The sequence below is a fragment of the Sardina pilchardus genome, chromosome 4 (assembly GCF_963854185.1).
Source record: "Sardina pilchardus chromosome 4, fSarPil1.1, whole genome shotgun sequence".
In the NCBI taxonomy this organism is placed as follows: Eukaryota; Metazoa; Chordata; class Actinopteri; order Clupeiformes; family Clupeidae; genus Sardina; species Sardina pilchardus.
This window is the reverse complement of record NC_084997.1, coordinates 3,293,960-3,311,983: the sequence shown is the minus strand read 5'-3', so window position 1 is coordinate 3,311,983 and position 18,024 is coordinate 3,293,960. Positions and strand designations below refer to the sequence as shown.

The 18,024-nt window shown below is 42.8% G+C and overlaps 1 protein-coding gene across 1 annotated transcript in view; it reads left to right on the top strand.

Moving 5' to 3' along the window:
- armc8 (armadillo repeat containing 8) overlaps positions 1-18,024 on the top strand; it is a 134,240-nt gene that overhangs the window by 57,146 nt on the left and 59,070 nt on the right. Inside the window, exons 11-15 of the mRNA XM_062533766.1 lie at positions 3,293-3,493; positions 11,785-11,880; positions 15,076-15,158; positions 15,290-15,371; positions 15,469-15,555. Coding sequence (XP_062389750.1) covers positions 3,293-3,493; positions 11,785-11,880; positions 15,076-15,158; positions 15,290-15,371; positions 15,469-15,555 — 549 coding nt within the window. The remainder of the gene's footprint in view (positions 1-3,292; positions 3,494-11,784; positions 11,881-15,075; positions 15,159-15,289; positions 15,372-15,468; positions 15,556-18,024) is intronic.

The following is an 18,024-nucleotide window of genomic DNA, read 5'->3' as shown; positions in this document are numbered from 1 at the left end:
CTATCAGGCACTACCATTGTACTTGCCTCATGTATTTGTGGGTACCTACATATAGTTGTTACATTGTAATACTGAGTGCTTTTACAAAACTTTGCCAATTTGCCTACATTTTTCATCAGAGGCAAAGGGCTGACCTGAGACCTGTTGTATGGGGTAAATCTGGTCATGAAAGATCTGATATACAAACCATTCTTAGCTCCAGTCAAGAGGTCATTGTCTTCAGTGTACATGTAACAGTTGTGCTGCTACAACCTTGTTACGGGTTTATGTCACTGTATCAAAGAGTAATAAGTGTGTACCAACACAGTGTACACACATGTACACTGAAGACAATGACCCCTTGACTGGAGCTAAGAATGGTTTGTATATCAAATCTTTCATGACCAGATTTACCCCATCCAGCAGGTCTCAGGTCAGCCCTTTGCTTCTGATGAGAAATGCAGGCAAATTGGCAAAGTTTTGTAAAGCAATCAGTATTACATTGTAACAACTATATGTAGGTACCCACAAATACATAATGCAAGTACAATGGTAGTACCTGATAGTACATGTTGTTACACAGGTTGTACCACTGTACCTAATTAGGTAGGTACACTGTAACAGCGACACCCCAAACTAAAGTGCTACCAAATGAAGGGTTACCAAAATAAAATACCATGACAAAGTTGAAAGTCAGGTTTGCTTAACACTAGAAGCGCCAAGCGCCGGTCATTTGACCGCTGACGCATATTACTAGAAGCGGCGTGTAGGTTTGACCTAGATATACCTAGAACTGCCAGGCTGCAGTCTTTTGACCGCAGTGATTGCAAAAAAAAAAACATTTTCACTCGACTAAATTCCAGGACCAGACGTTCACGACTTTTCCTAAATATGCATGTTTTATCACATTTTTACATGATCAAAAGCACACTGGTACAAGCTAGTTAAGAGCTATTTTGCGCTCACTTATGTGACAACACTATGTTGTCTCACGTTCGGCCATGTTTGTCCAGGCTGCTATTCTCTTTTCTCACAGCAGATGTCGCAAGGGTTTCCTGTCAGTCGGGCATGAGAATAATATTTTACCATAAAACATATAGTTTATACATGCGCAATATGTATTATATATGTGATTTATTTTAATAATTATTCTTCATTTACATGGCATAGTCTATGGAGGCGATTTACAGTGGTAAAAAAAATTTCGCCAGCCAATAATTTTCTAAGCCAAATTGAGCCGCCATCTGACAAACTATGGCTAAGCCAGTTAGACTTTTTGCACCTAAAAATAATTATATCATAGGGACACACGCGAAAAATAAACGATAGCCTAGAAACTAGGCCTACATGAGATTTTCCCACTGGATTCACCACGTAAGTATTGTGCTCGTTGCTACGATACACAGGACTCACAGTGAGTTGACGACTAATTAAAAGTGCAAGTTCTCTGCGACCAAATATTCTGGAACAGACGTATTTACAGCATTGAACGCGATATTACTGCGACTTCCACCGTTTCCAGAGATTGCTGCGCTGTTCACAACGCATGCAGTCTACATTGAAGTGAAACGTGCAGAACTTTGTCCAAAACAATACAATAACATTGTGTGCTGAGATCTAGTACAATATAGACATCGGTAGACATGAAGTGGCAACTAAAGCCATTATCAGCCATGAATACTTTGGCGGCTGCAGCAGCATTTAGGTTTTGGCTGAGCCAGCTAGCCAGCCAATAACTTCATCAGCCAGCCGTTATTCTCAAAGCAAATGGCTTCGGGGTCTATACATAACACACTATCCATTGCAAACATAGCCTATTTGAAACCGATCATTCCTCCTTCCCCATACAGTCGTCTAACCACTTCACTTAGGCTACAGACATCACTGCGGCATTGAGGAAAACTGCCTCCCCACCCCCACCCCCTCTCTCTGCCCCCTGCATAGGCTGTAGGCTGGCTGTTTAGGCAACTGGTGGAAGAATGTGCAATCATGTTTCATCGCATATGCGCGTTTCAGAATGTTCGAATTCACCAGCGTGCGTGTAGTTGTGTGAATAGAAAAGAATATACTTTATTGATGTCTTGCTCAGAAGAACTTAAGCCATGAACAGGTCGGGGATCGAACCAGCAACCTTTGGGTTTTGGGCCTGAAGCTCTAACCAGTGGGCTTTCGTAAAAACGAAATATAAAAAATGAAATACTATGAAAAAGTTGAAAGTCAAGTTTGCTTAAGGTTTGTTCAAGAACTCTTCCAGAGTTTTTAACCTCAAACAACACAAATCAACACAAATAAATGAACAGATAACTCAAACGTGCTGTATGTCATAATGATACAACCACAGACTATCAACAACACAGTCTGACACGAATGACGCATGGCTTAGTGCAAACTGAATTTATGACCAAACGATTTGATTCATGCACGAAGCGCCATCTAGCTATCATTATGTGTAAGTAACAGCCTCCCAGTCTAAGGACTCAGCGGTCTTGTGACCGCCTCAGCCACGCTTTAAGTAGTTCACACCAGCACGGCGCTTCTAGTAGGCCGTCAAAGCGGTCAAATGACCGCGACGCTTCTAGGTATAAGTGGGTCAGAACGGCACGGCGCTTCTAGTGTTAAGGTTTGTTCAAGAACTCTTCCAGTTTTTACCTCAAACAACACAAATAAATGAACAGATAACTCAAACGTGCTGTATAATGAAACAACCACAGACTATCAACACTGTCTGACACGAATGACACATGGCTTAGTGCATACTGAATTTATGACCAAACGATTTGATATGTGCACAAAGCGCCATCTAGCTATCATTATGTGTAAGTAATAGCATCCCAGTCTGAGGACTCAGTGGTCTTTTGACCGCCTCAGCCGCTTTAAGTAGTTCACACCAGCACAGCGCTTCTAGTAGGAAGTCAAAGCGGTCTGATGACCGGGGGAACGGCGCTTCTAGGTATAAGAGGGTCAGAACGGCACTGCGCTTCTAGTGTTAAAGCATAAAATTATGCTGTGCATAATAATTTGGAACAGTGCATTTTGACCTCATTGGGAGGTTTGTTCAAAGAAGTATATATTCTATTCTATTCTATTCTATTCTAGATCAAGCTAGGAAGGAACAGTGGGCTCTAAAGCAGGGGATGTGCAATTTTAGGCAAACCTTAAAAAAAACGATTCTGTGAATGAAAGGGGGTTATCTTTTAAATGCACGGATATCTCTATGATTCCAAGTTTCTGAACAGTAGTACATGAGCATGGTTGTACAAAAGTGTTGCACTTGTGCTGTTTGATATGTCATTATCTCTATGTGTTTGTGTAGACCCTGCCATGTCTGGTGCGTATGTGCAGTAAGGAGCACCTGCTAGAGCAGAGGGTGGAGGGTGCAGAAACATTGGCCTTCCTGTTGGAGCCTGATGTGGAGCTGCAGCGCATTGCCAGTGTCACTGACCAACTGGTGGCAATGCTGGCTGACTACTTCAAGTATCCTAGTTCTGTGAGCGCCATCACTGATATTAAGAGGGTGAGGAGAAGTTTTTGAAACCTTCATTTATTATCAGTTTGTACAAATTCATCAGAAAATGCTTCCATACTGTAATCATGCAATGTTGAGTGCTCCCACAAAATAAAAGAACTCTTGCTTGAATTATTCGCGGACCCCTCATCGCACAGACATGACACACATAAATGAAAGAGGAGAAGCAGAGCTTTCCATTGATACCAAATACATCGATCATTTCGTATAATAAAATCAGACGAAGTGACAAACAAATAATAATGTCATTGCTCTCGTGCCATTGCTCTCGTAAATTTACGTAATTTTCTCGTAATTTTCCTCTTTTATTTGACTTACTCGTGAAACCGCCATCAGAAAGATATGGCATGCATATCAAATGAAAGAGAGCTAGAGCTATCCACGGATACCAAATACAACATTCTTGGCCATAAAACGGACGAAGTGACAGCAAAATAATAACTTCATTTAGCTCCACTTACCCCATGTTTTTGTGTGACATAATAGCCTTTGTTCATAATCCAACGTTATCATGTGTTTCTCTATGGCAAGTCACGTTCATAACACGGTTTTGAGATCCTAGCAAACTCCTGTATGGTATCCAAATCAAGACTCATACTGCATCCCAATTAGTTTGACGAATTAACACTTTTTTGCCTTTACTTTGTTCATTGCAATGCAGTAAAAAATATTATAGAGAATCATCATCTGTGCACGTCATGTGTGCTACCACGCAAACAAGTGGGGGCAGATCAGCTAGTGTCACAAATATGGAGCGCCAAAAATGTCAAAAAGTCATTTTTCAGCACTAAATAAAAATTGCCATTTATTTCTGGAAGGCACACACCACATATTTCAGTAAATTGCTCAGCGCCAAAGTATACCTCCACCGTGGTTCTTATATTGCCATTTTCAGGACAGTCAGGCCTACACAACCATGCAAGTCATGTCGAGCTGTCAGCTTGCTGTGTTGAGATATACGTCAAAATGTAAGAATTTGTATAGTATGCTTTTCAATTTTTTATTATTTAAAAATCTAAATCAAATCAGTGCAAGTATTTATGCATGATATTATGGCAGATCTGGGTAGCCTAGACTGTGCTGAAAAAAACAATATTGGCATGTGTGAATGGCACTTACAATGACCAGGATAAATGCTTCTAACTAGAGGTAGTGAAAATGCCCTTAAAACAGGTTAGGGCTCATAGGGTTAATGCAAACATCTCTGCAATGCTTTGACCGATCAAGCTGAAACTTGCTCAGTGTATTAAGGCAAAAGGTATGGCCCCACCCACCAATTAACAAGACTTTTCCATGAACGCTGTAGCGCCACCAACAGACCAAGGTCAAAACTTTCAAAAGGTTTCTAAGGTCTCAGATTTCATCCAATTCTCACCAAAATTTGCACACACCATCTTCAGACCATGCCTTCTTATTGCATCGCTTTCTGAAAGAATTGACAAAAGTATTTGCCCGTAACAGCCAATCAAAATTGGCGGCGAAGCTGCCACACAGACATTAAACCTATATCTCTATGGAAGCCATAGAACCATACAGTAAAAAGTTCTGAAATTTAAGACACATATTCCTCTATGGCCAATGACCACTTTCCCTAATTTCCAGACTCCAGACCCCAAAAATCTAGCGCTACCAACCGGTCAAAATGTATAAATTTTTCAACAATATTAATGCAAGTAGCTCTGCAATGTTTAGACCCATCAAGCTAAAACTTCAGTGGTCAGTGGATTAAGGCAATAGTTACGGCCCCACCCAGTTTATACAGAATTACAATAAAAAGTAATTTCATTACATCCACTTTACTCTCACATAATTATTGTGGAGGACCTATAGAATATAACCATATGTGCCACTTTTACATAGATGTTTTTAGTTAGATGAAAAACGTAAAAATCTGAAGGTAAAGCTGACTGCCTCAAAGTGAAAAGGCCCCGGACCTCCGAGTGTTAAAGATAGTTATTACAAACTACTACTCATGTAGGCTTAAGTTATCTCTCAATGAGTTTTCTAAAACGGATAGTTCCGGTCCTTGATTATGATTGGCTGAATCGCGTTCGATGCCGTTATAAATTTCACGTTAACCTCACACCTTGACCGCATTTTGTTCTATAGTAATGCACTACCACAAAACTAGCACAAAAGTTAGAGTGGCTGCGTCTCCTTGTTGCATAGCAACCATTCATATGGAGGGAATATATTTCTTGGTGGAAGAATGATTATCTACAGTGGGAGTTGCTTTAAAGGGATATTCCGCCATTTTTGGAAATACGTTCATTTTCCACCTCCCCTCGAGCAAAACAATCGATATTTACCTTGCTCCCGTTCATCCAGCCATTCTGTGAGTCTGGCGATACAACTTTTAGCTTCAGCCTAGCATAGATCATTGAATGGGATTAGACCATTAGCTTCTCGCCTGCTAGCTTCATGTTTAAAAGTGACTAAGATTTCTGGTAATTTTCCCATTTAAAACGTGTCTCCTCTCAAGTTAGAAAGTGCAATAAGACCAACTGAAAATGAAACCTGGCGTTTTTCTAGGCTGATTTAACATGGAACTACACTCTCATCTGGCATAATAATCAAGGCAACTTGCAAACTACTGGCACTACTACTGCTTGTTGTCTATGGGGACCATTTTCAGATGCTGTGTACGATATCACTGCGCCTATGGTACGTGTGCAAGTTGCCTTGATTATTACGCCAGATGAGAGTGTAGTTCCATGTCAAATCAGCCTAGAAAAACGCCAGGTTTCATTTTCAGTTGGTCTTATTGCACTTTCTACCTTGAGAGGAGACACGTTTTAAATGGGAAAATTACCAGAAATCTTAGTCACTTTTAAACATGAAGCTAGCAGGCGAGAAGCTAATGGTCTAATCCCATTCAATGATCTATGCTAGGCTGAAGCTAAAAGTTGTATCGCCAGACTCACAGAATGGCTGGATGAACGGGAGCAAGGTAAATATCGATTGTTTTGCTCGAGGGGAGGTGGAAAATGAACGTATTTCCAAAAATGGCGGAATATCCCTTTAAATTGGCCGCTTTCACGTGAGATTCTCATGAGACCTCACGCGTGAATCACGTGTATTTTATTTATTTTTCCCAAGTGAAGCTGCAATGACCCAAACGCTAGTTACGTAGGTAACCGTGGTTCTACGACTGGTGGAAAACCGCCAGATGGCGCAGTTTACACTGTGTGAAATCCCCTTGCACTTGCCGCATCTCTTGCCGAGAATTTTATACCCAAGTTGTCACTCGTGACGTAGGACGTGCCCCAAATGATAAAACAGTAGTAAGCACGTCCTTGCCTGAAGCCTTTCTCGCCAGAACTAGAGACCCGAGTGACTGCCATATCTGGCGGTCTTCCACCAGTCGTAGAACCACGGTTACCTACGTAACCAGCGTTCTACTTCCTTGTCTCCAGACCGCCAGATGGCGCAGTTTACACTGTGTGGAAGACTTATGTCCAAGCTGTCACGAGGGCATATAAACAATAAATATACAATGCATAACCAGAGCCCCTTTAGGGAGAGCCGGTCCACTTTCTATTAACTCCATTGTACCGGATTGTTCCTGCAATCTGTTGAAATTCCGCTAGGGGCGCTGCTGAGCAAGTGATAAATGAATTGTGGTCTATGGAGCTAAGCGGCTAAAACTCGTTTTTTTCACAGTTGACAACTTCATTTCTTAATGTACATTGTCGTAGTAGCTACCCGAGTATAGGTTTTCCACTGGAAATGAAATAAAAAGTCACTCATGTCCTTTCTGCTTTTCATAGGATGGGCCGCTTTCCGCGTAACATGCTAGCATTTAGCTCATGGATGCTTGCGACAATCGCGACCGATTACGACCGTCGTGAAGCTTCTTTTAGGTCTATGGCCGTAAAGTGGTTCGCTTTTGTGTCACGTGACATGAAAACTTTGAAAGGGTTTTTAGGAATAACAACAAATATTAAAAATTGCATTGGTCAGCTAATTGTCAAGTCGAGTTATCCTGCATCGCATGCATTAATGCAATTTCAGGAGAAAAAAATATATAAAGACAAATGTGGTATTGGGGGGGTTCAGCTCCATTGCTACCCATTCATTCATCACTTGCTCGCGATCGCCCTCTAGCTGCAGTACCATGCGGAAGTATTTAGCAAGTGGTCCTTCTCCCCTTATTAGACATTCTCTGGCATAATCAAGGAAAGAAATTCATGGAACAGTGTTGTAGTACTGACTGGGGGTTCACACATCCTCAGTAACAGAACTGCTGTTGTCCAAAGCTGAAGCCACATGAACAGGCGGGGCAGCGCTAAACACAGCCTGCATACATGATGAAGAACTCAATGCAACGTTGACTCTATAGAACCTGGAGAACGTGCAGGGCGACGCCCAAGTCGCCAGCTGAACAATATCCTGCAGGATCACGCCCCTCAGAGCATCCCAGGAAGTAGCCACCGAACGGGTTGAGTGACACTTCACTGGCAATGGCACATCATGACCTGTAGAAGAGTAAGCGTAAGATATAGTGTCTGTAATCCAATGAGCCAACCTATCCTTAGACAAGGCCGCCCCTCTACACCTGTCACCGAAGCACACAAAACAATTGGTCAGTGGTTCGGAAACCAGCTGTGACTGCCACATATTACCTGGGTGCCCTAACAGGGCAAAGGTCCAAATTCACTGTATTATCTGAATGATCCAAAGCAGGAATAACAAGAGGCTTGTTAACATAACCTTGATCCAACACTTTGGGCAGAAAAGTAGGGTTTGGCCATAGTGTTACCCGTGAGTCCTCCGGCCCCCACTGCAGACACAGTGGGCTGACAGAAAGAGCATGTAGCTCATTCACCCTTCTCGCTGAAGCCAGTGCAACCAGGAAAGCTGTCTTCATTGAAAGCCACTTAATGTCAGAAATCTGCAGAGGTTCGTATGGGGAGCTACAGAGACTGTTCAATACAATATTAAGGTCCCATTGAGGCATGACACATTTACGGGGTGGATTCAGGCGCTTTGCACCTTTCAGGAAGGCGACAATTGTTCTATGTGCCCCAACAGGAAGCTTATCAATCGAACCTCTGTAGGCCGACAATGTAGCCACATATTCCCTCAGGGTCGATGCAAAGCAACCAGCCTCCAACAGGCCCTGTAGGAATTTCCAAAATGTTCTGTAAAGTACTCGCTGCGGGGTCGATGCTACGTTCAGAACACCATGCTGAATAGTATTTCCATCTGCTACTGTACAACAAGCGTGTAGATGGGGCGCGAGCATTTAGAAGAGTGTTCCTGACCCCTTGTGAACATTCCAGTATGCTGGATGAGCTCCCAAAGGCCACACCCAGAGCTTCAGTCTCTGAGGATGTCAACTGAGTCAGCAGGTCTGCCCTGACTGGTAGAGGACTGGGCGGACTGGTCAAGAGTGCCTTCAGAAGATAAAACCAAGGACTGTATACACGATACGGCGCAACAGTGCCTTCAGAAGATAAAACCAAGGAATGTATACACGATACGGCGCAACCAGAAGCACCGGCTGATTGGTTGCTCGTATACGCTCCAGCATCTGCCATATCAGCGGGAATGGAGGTAATGCATACAACTTCAGGTTTGACCACTGATGCGCCAATGCATCCTGCCCCAGGAACCCGGGCTCGCCCTGCAGCGAGAGCCACTTCGGGCAGTGGGTCGTGTCTCGGGTGGCAAATAGATCCACCTCCGCTCGTTCGTATGTCCCCCAAATCAGCCGAACTATGTCCTCGTTCAGGCGCCACTCTCCCATGAGTGGCCCGCCCCGAGAGAGGGCATCTGCTACACAATTCTCCTTCCCGGGCACATGTATCGCTCTCAGAGAAAGCAGGTGAGCATGCGCCCACAGCCATATCTGCCTGGTGAGGCTGTTCAGCTGGGAGGATCTTGTTCCTCCCTGGTGATTGAGGTGGTAAACTGTCGACGTGTTGTCCAACCGAATAAGGACATGTTCGCCCTCCAGCTGACTGCCGAAATGCTGCAGCGTCAGCCAGACAGCCCGCAGTTCCAGGTAGTTTATGTGGCAGGACTTGTACCTGTCCCTCCACACACCATGAATCCCTCTATAATTCCACACTCCGCCCCAGCCATGGTGACTGGCATCTGTAGTAACGACCTCCCTCCGTGCTGGGGGTGGTCCCACTGTGACTGCTCTCAGGAGGAAGGGTCTCAGTGCCCACTGCTTCAGGGAGGCAATGTCCTTCTGTGTCATCGGCACCAGCACACGTTTCTGGGTCTGTGCAGAAAGTCTCTTGGCCTTCAACCATGACTGAAAGGGTCGAAGATGAAGCCTCCCTAATGTAACAATGGGTGTTGCAGCAGCCAACAGGCCTGCAAGACGCAGTAGAAGGCAATAACGAACAGTCTGGCTTGACCTGACACGTGTGGTCAACCTGAGTATGTTGCGGACCCTACCCTGGGTCAGGGATGCTCGCAGAGTGATAGCATCCAGGTGGATGCCTATGAAGTCGATGATCTGAACTGGCACCAGTGTACTCTTCTCGAAGTTCACGACCAACCCGAGGGCTGAAACATGATCGAGCAATACCCGAGCATTCATGCATGCTTGCTCTGGGGACCGTGCACAAAGCAGCCAGTCGTCCAGATAGGGATAGGGGATGCCCTGGCGATGTAATGGAGACAGGGCCTCCCGCATGCACCTGGTAAAAAGCCAGGGGGCTAGTGATAGCCCAAAAGGAAGTACCTTGTACTGGTAAGATCGACCTTCGAAGTGGAAACGAAGGAAGAGACGTTGTTGAGGATGTATGGGTACATGGAAGTATGCATCTCATAGATCTACCGTAATAAACCAGTCTCCCGGCTCTACAGAGTGGAGCACGTCTGATGTGCGCAGCATGCGAAAGGGAAGCTGCCTGAGGTAACTGTTTAGACGGTGTAGGTCTAGTATTGGCCGGAGCCTGCCGTCTTTCTTTGGTACGACGAAGTACAGTAGGTGGAGAACATACCCTGACGTGTCTGAGGGTCTATTTCTTCAATAGCATCCTTGTCTAGAAGGGACTGAATTTCTGATAGTAAAACAGAACGTGTTTGCGGGCTTTGCGTGCGTGTGACGCGTAGCCCTAAGTTTAGAGGGGGCCGGAGGCGAAACTGAAGGTGATAACCACTTTTGAGGGTGCTCATGACCCAAAGGTTTGGCGTTAAGCTCCAGTACTCCAGCTGTTGAGGAGTATAACGGCCTGCCGCCGGCCGCACACCATCAGTCTCGTGCCTGCGGGCGGTGCGTCGCTATGGGGGGAGCGCCGCGCGCCGTCCTGGGAAAGTGGTTGAAGGGTCTGCCGCGTGATCCGCGCTGAGAAAAACCCTGATCTGGTTGCCTCCACTGAGGCTGTTGGAAGGCCGCTGTTGTATGGCGGCGATAGGAGGGGGAGCCACGAAACATAGGTGGTGGCAATGCCTGTCGTCGTCTAAAAATAACTTTTGGCTTCACATGCTGAGATCGTGTTTCAGAAGCAAGTTGTCGACGGTTTAAGGCCTCTTGCGCAGCTGGACCAAACACCTGCCCAGGGGCCAAGGGTAGTTGACGGAGGACATTCCTGGCTGCATCAGGGAGAGGTGACTGTGCCACCCAGATCTCCCTGCGGGCTTGGAGCAACACTCATAGACTTACCAGACTGTTTGGCCAGCGCTCCCACACCTTGCATTTTCATGCACTGTAATAATAAGAAGAAGAAGCCTAGGAAGAACAATATAGTGCATTTTCATGCACTATAATAAGAATTCTAGGAAGAACAGTACAGTGCATTTTCATGTTCTGTAATTAGTTCACTACAAACTGCCTAGCGAGGTAATAACCTGACAAAAGCTAATAAGTTAATGACATTCTGGTAGAATCTGTGATTTCACATCGTGCTTTCTATAACTACACGTAACATGACTCACATAACGTGAATGCGGTGCTCATTGATTTATTCAGCTATGGTATGCTAAACTAACTTGCCAATATACACTGCTAAAAAAATGAGATTTCCAAATCTGGATAACTTTGATCCGGATTAAATTTTTTGAACAACTGGCCTACAGATATAACACCCAGATCACATGAAAGAGCAGAAAATCTCTCAAACTCTTCACCTAACACATGGCAAACTGTATAAAAATAAACAGCAGACCTTACCAAATTTGAGGATATAAACAATGCCTCTGCACAATAAGCTGTTCCCAAGTAATAGATAGATAGGAATGGATTGAGAGGGGTAAGTTTTACATGTTTCACTGCTCATAACTCCAACAATAAATAACTGTGCTCTCTCTATTTGCAGCTGGACCATGATTTGAAACATGCTCATGAGCTCAGACAAGCTGCCTTCAAGCTCTATGCATCACTTGGCTCTAATGATGAGGACATTCGTAAGAAGGTGACTTTTTCAACTTTGTAAGCAGTTCCTGCATTAATAGCTGTTCCTAAAATTTAAGCTGTGCAGATGATAGGGCCATAAACCTATTTGAATAAACTGTAGTCAGTGTCAGTAGACCTATCAAAGTTCCAGCTGCCTTTGGCTTAGCCCCCAGTGTTGTAGGTAATGTAAATATTGTCATCACACCTTGTAACAATGCATAATGTTATAACTTGACTAAATGTAATACATTTCCATGTCATTATATAATTACTGCTGCATTTTGTAATGATCTGCTGCATTTTGTAATAAACTGCTTGAACATAATATGTTATGCATTTTTCCATATTGTGTAATAAGTTGTTACATATTGTGGTTATTACAAAATGTGGGTGTTGCAAAGAAAAATGGATGAAATTGTTTTTATATGGTGCATTATGGGTCTGTGTATCATTCTTTCATTTGATATTCAATTGAGAATCCAAAATCAAAAAAATTACTTGTGATTTCATTATTTGTTCATGAATGTGATACAAACAAACAAATAACGCTTTGTTTTTTAGGCTTTTGATTTTGTGATCAGATCAAAAGTAGAACATTTAAATAACATTTTCTCGATTGCGGTGACCTGGTCAATTCAAAGTTACTTTATTGGTCTTTATTACACAGCTCTTCAGAGTGCTGCAGAAAAGCTCCATTCACATGAATGGGCCTTTCCAACATTCGCAGGTCTGTTAAATCTATATAATGACCGCTGAAAGTATATAATGACCGCTGTCAATGGCAACGGGTTTTGTGCTTTTAATTCACGTCTTTCATATCAATCCGCAACAAATCCGTTCGCTGGTTCAGCTACTAAGTATGTTGTCAGGCAACACCTAACAACTGTCAACTGTGGCGAACTATTTATTTTGTAGTTCTAGCGGGAGCCAACAAACGGTAGCCAAGTCATTGCTAAAGACACATTGAGTTAAGTTTATTTTCTCGTTTTGGCAAGTAGCCGTATAATAAGCGAGATAATGTATAGTACGCCGGTCTTTATCAGAAAATAATTCAGACATCAGTGTGAATCGTTCAAAGTGGCACTACGCTTTCAGTGGGAGGCCAGGATGACTGGCGGTGAGAAATCATTCACTAAAACTGGTCGCATGCAAAAAGCAACTTTTGCTCAATTTTGCCAGTGGGTCCTGACCGCGTGGAGAAGTGTCAAAATATCCACGATCACCAACGGCTTTCAAAAGGCTGGACTGCTGCATGATGAAGAGGAGGACGTCACGGATCAGGCCCTTGACAGGATTTTAGATTCCGACACTGACGAAGAGGAGTTCTTTGGTTTTGAGAGCGACGAAGGGAAGACTGGGAGAGTGGCTGACGAAGCCATCCTGAGGATGTTCCTTTCCGACACTGAAGATGGGGACTTTGATAGTTTTAGTACGCATGAAGAAGACAATCATAAGGATGATTGACCTTTCTTGTTACAGCCGTGTTACTGGATTGATGGATTAACGGATTATTGGACTGGACTTTTCTGGTAGGCTGGTTATATTTTAAGCAACCGTTACTGCTCCTTTGGGCCTACTGCCGTGTTACAGGCACTTTTAATTTAGTACTTTTAAAAAACATTTAATTTAGGCATTGGTATAGCCTCATCAAGCACTGTAAAGCTCTGTTTATGGTACATGCACTGGGAGCGCACCGTTTATTATTCCTGCACAGTGAATACGTTTCGAATGCTGTGAAAGTTTGTGTGTCTGTTATGCAAATATGCAACTTGTGCACGAACCTTTACATATGGTAATTAAACATTAAAACACCTGCGGCTTATAGTCCAGTGCGCCTTGTATATGTACATATTTGTTTTTTTTCCCCTAAATTTCGCTGGTGCGGCTTATATTCAGGTGCGATTTATAGTCCAGAAATTAGTATTCATTCAGTATTCAGTGAATTAGTATAGCAATATAGAAGCACATTTTCTTCAAATATAAATGTTATTGATGCTAACCTGATGTTGCAGTTCTGCATGAAAAATAGACATGCAACAAGTATATTTTAGGAAGTTTGAACCATTTGCTATAGATGAGTAAATGGTGAAGCGAGAAGGCAGACAACTTTATCAGTTTAGTAAAACAATGTAAAGAAAAACATAAACCTTTAAACAACAGGTGAATTGGCATGATGATGTTGTCTTAAATAAGATTTATTTTGGCCCAATACAAATCCAGACTAATTGTATGCTTCATTTTCCAAATGGGCTACTAGGCTATGCTAATTTGTAATAAAAGTGTTCTATGACATCTTCAAAAATGTCTGACAACTTCAGGCACAGAAATGGTCTTTCACGGGCCAGCCGTGGCCTACTGGTTAGGGCTTCGGGCTTGTAACCTGAGGGTTGCCGGTTCGATCCCCGACCAGTCCACGGCTGAACCCCTCACTGCTTCCCGAGCGCCGCTGGTTGGGCAGGCAGCTCACTGCTCTGGGTTGTGTGATTCACCTCACTGTGTGTTCACTGTGTGCTGTGTGTTCACTAATTCGGTTAAATTGGGTTAAATGCAGAGAACTGAATATCCCTCACGGGATCAAAAAAGTATATATTCTTCTATTCTATTCTTATGCCCTCAAGGATGTCCAAACCAAAATGTCAAAAACAAAAAAAACTTCCATTGCATACACTCAAAGGATCGTCCTGTAATTACAAGTAAAATATCCATGAATATGTAATTTATAGAATGTAATAATAATGTAATGTATAAAAGGTATCCTTTGCAAGGTTTTTATCTTAAAAAGCTTAAACCTAATTTTTACCAACTTGTAATAGAGAGAATATGGCGCACCTTCCCAGTTGTAGCCTCTTTGTCTACAAAGAGGCACCTTCCCAGTTGTAGCCTCTTTGTCTACATAGAGCCTGACCTTTGCCAGTCCACATACTGTCCAGAGGGAAGGGTGCAAGCCATGACTGTTCATTACGACAGTTGTGTGAAATAGAAATACTCTGGAACTGCAGGGGGAGCCCAGCATCAGCCAAGTTCTTGCTGTGAATACTTGGCAGACTTGACAGAAAGTTTTATGTGAACGGCTCAAGTTTGGAGAATATGCTAAATTGTTTTACCTCCATTCCCCTTCCCTGAAAATTCAAGAGTGAAAGCTATTAGTGTTTTATTTTATACAGCTGTCTGAAAATTGTTGTCAACATCTACATGCCATTTTTGTTCATTCCAGATCACAGAGACTGAGAACATGATGGACAGGATTGTTAGTGGCTTGTCAGAGTCAAGTATCAAGGTTCGTCTAGCAGCTGTAAGGTATGAATACTTTACAGTACTCCTGCTTTTCATGTCTCCATTAACTTAATTTGATATCTACAGTATTTTACTGAAGATTTGCCCATTGGAGTAACAGCTGATCATTCCTCTTACCTTTTCACCACCTCTAGATGTCTCCATAGTTTGTCTCGGTCCGTGCAGCAACTTAGAACTAGTTTTCATGACCATGCCGTCTGGAAGCCACTCATGAAGGTAAGTCACACCTGGAATACTCATGGATCCTGCTCATAAAACTGAACCAACACAATGTGGTAATGCAATTTTTTTTTGTTTTTTGGATTTATACAAGTTATTACAGAATGCCCCTGATGAAGTTCTGGTAATGGCTTCATCTACACTATGCAATCTGCTGTTGGAGTTTTCACCAAGCAAAGAGGTGAACAATTTATTATCTTTTGAGTTCATATGTAATGAGTGACCCTCCATGACCAAAAACAACATGAGTTGCAAATCATTATTTTGAGCAACAGGTTTCCTAAAGCTTCCCTGAATATTAATGAAGCTGATGTATTAAAATCATACAGACATATTGACTAAAACTCCAGGGGGGAATATAGCTATTTGCAACCAGACAGAGTATCCTGATAGACCAAAGCTAGTTTTGGTTAAATAACTCTACAACCATTGCACCAAAGCTGTGGCAAGTTGCTAGTGCAAACTATGTCGAAGGTATATTAATATCTCTGGAAAATGTGACGTTCATGTAATATTCTGCTCCTTCTTAACTGACTCGGGCTACAGAATATCTTATTTTGGTCCAACTGGACAACAATTTATTAGTTTGCCTCAACACCGTACAATCAGTACATGCTCTGACTCAATGTCACAATAACTGGTCGGTGGAGCAACAATTCCTATTGTTACATCCTTTTCCTTTTTGTTTTGTTTTTTAAGATGTGTGACTGTTAATAAATCATAAAAATATAAACATCTCTGTACACTGCATAACTCATCTGTAAAATTCTGTAAAATGGTGGGGGCAACATTATGTTGTGGGGATGTTTCTCTTCAGCGGGGACTGGGCAATTGGTCAGGATAGAAGGGAAAATGGATGCTGCCAAGTACACCCAAATTCTTGAGGAAAAGCTGCGTCCCTCTGCTAGACAGCTGAAGATGGGCAGGTCATTCGCCTTCCAACACGACAATGATCCTAAACATACTGCCAAAAGAACAAAGCAGTGGCTTTAGGATAGGATGGTGAATATCCTTGAGTGGCAAAGCTAGAGCCCTGACTTAAATCCTATAGAAAAATCTGTGTATTGCTTTAAGAGAGCCGTCCATCGCCATTCCCTACAGAATTTGACTGAATTTGAACAATTCTGGACGGAAAATTGAGCAAATATTCCCCAATCTAGGTATGCAAAGCTATAATAGAGACATATTCACACAGATTGATGGCTGTAATGAAAGCAAAAGGAAGCTCTGCAAAGAATTAAGTCAGGGGTATGTCTTTTCCAACCCTGTTTTTCTAGTTTTTAATTTTTAATTAATTTTCAGAACAGTTGACTTTTTTTTTTATTATTTCGATGTTGTACAGCTAAATTTGTAAATAAAACTGGAAAAATATTAGATATAGATGAATATAGATTTCAGGCTGTAGGACAAAAAAAGTAATTATTTCAAAAGCCCCACATCATCACACACCCTTCATCATACCTACAGATTGGGGTGGTGTTTTGTTCAGTTTTGTTTAGTTAGCTAGCCTGGCAAGCCAAACTATATAGAAATGTATAGTCTGGGGTCGGACCATTCACAGAGCTGAAGCCTGTGGGTTGGATGAACAGTTTTCTTTCAAACTGCCTCTGCACGTAATAGGCCAGCATTTGTGACCAATCGTAGCCGGTCGGCAAAACGGCAAATGCATCCTTCTTTGAAACTAATGATTTGAGTGCTTCTTTCTGCTCAACCTTCAAAGAAAATCCCTAGTCTAACTCTTCCAAATCCGATTAAAACGAGCGCGCTTCATTAGCCTCATCCATCTATCATTTTTCTCTATGGTTGTGCAACATGGTCTCACACCCAACTCGTCCAACGAGGACGCATGGGCCAGCCCCCTGGCGTCAATATCGGAAGCCGAAGGTGAGCTCAAGGCGGGCTCAAGGACTCCGTACACAGATAGAGCGTTCTGATTGGCTAGGCTGGCCTGGAGCCTAGCGCAGGCTTGGCCCCAATGGTGCGACCCTAGACCATCCCGCTAGGCTAAAATATTTTTGGCCGTTAGGGTGCGTCTAGATTTCTAGGCTATCAGTTAGCCTATTAGCTGGTTTGATTTGCATTGAGCTCAATGAGCATTAAATGACGGAGACTACCAAGGTTGCGACGCAAGTTAGCCTTTCAACACTTTCTAGAAATGCACCCCAGATCGGGTAGCAGATCTGTAGTTCGATGGAATGAGACATAAGAAGCTACAAATTTGACTTGTTTTGATGCTGCGCTATTCCAGAAAAATGCTCCTAAGTTGCCAGGCTGCGAGCACTCCCCTGCCCAATATACCTGCAGACATTCCAAGGCATATATGAGGTACTAGAGCTGGAGAGAAAGTGAGAGTGAGACGCGAACGAGGGGCTAAAATACAGATAGTCTGGTAGAACTTTGTGGAATTAGGGCATAAGTGTCTGATAAGAATAAGAATGAGAATAAATATCTGATGGGTGCCGCTCCGGCACCCTCGAGCATTTTCCTTAAAATTACATCTGCCACACCCCTTTTTGATCATAGAAAGTCGTCTAAATATACATTAACATATGGTATCAAATTAAAGCTCATGCAGGAATCAGCTTTGACCATCAAAAAGATGGAAAAAATAGTTCAGGTCCCTTCAGAGGACAAAATACCATTTGCAAAG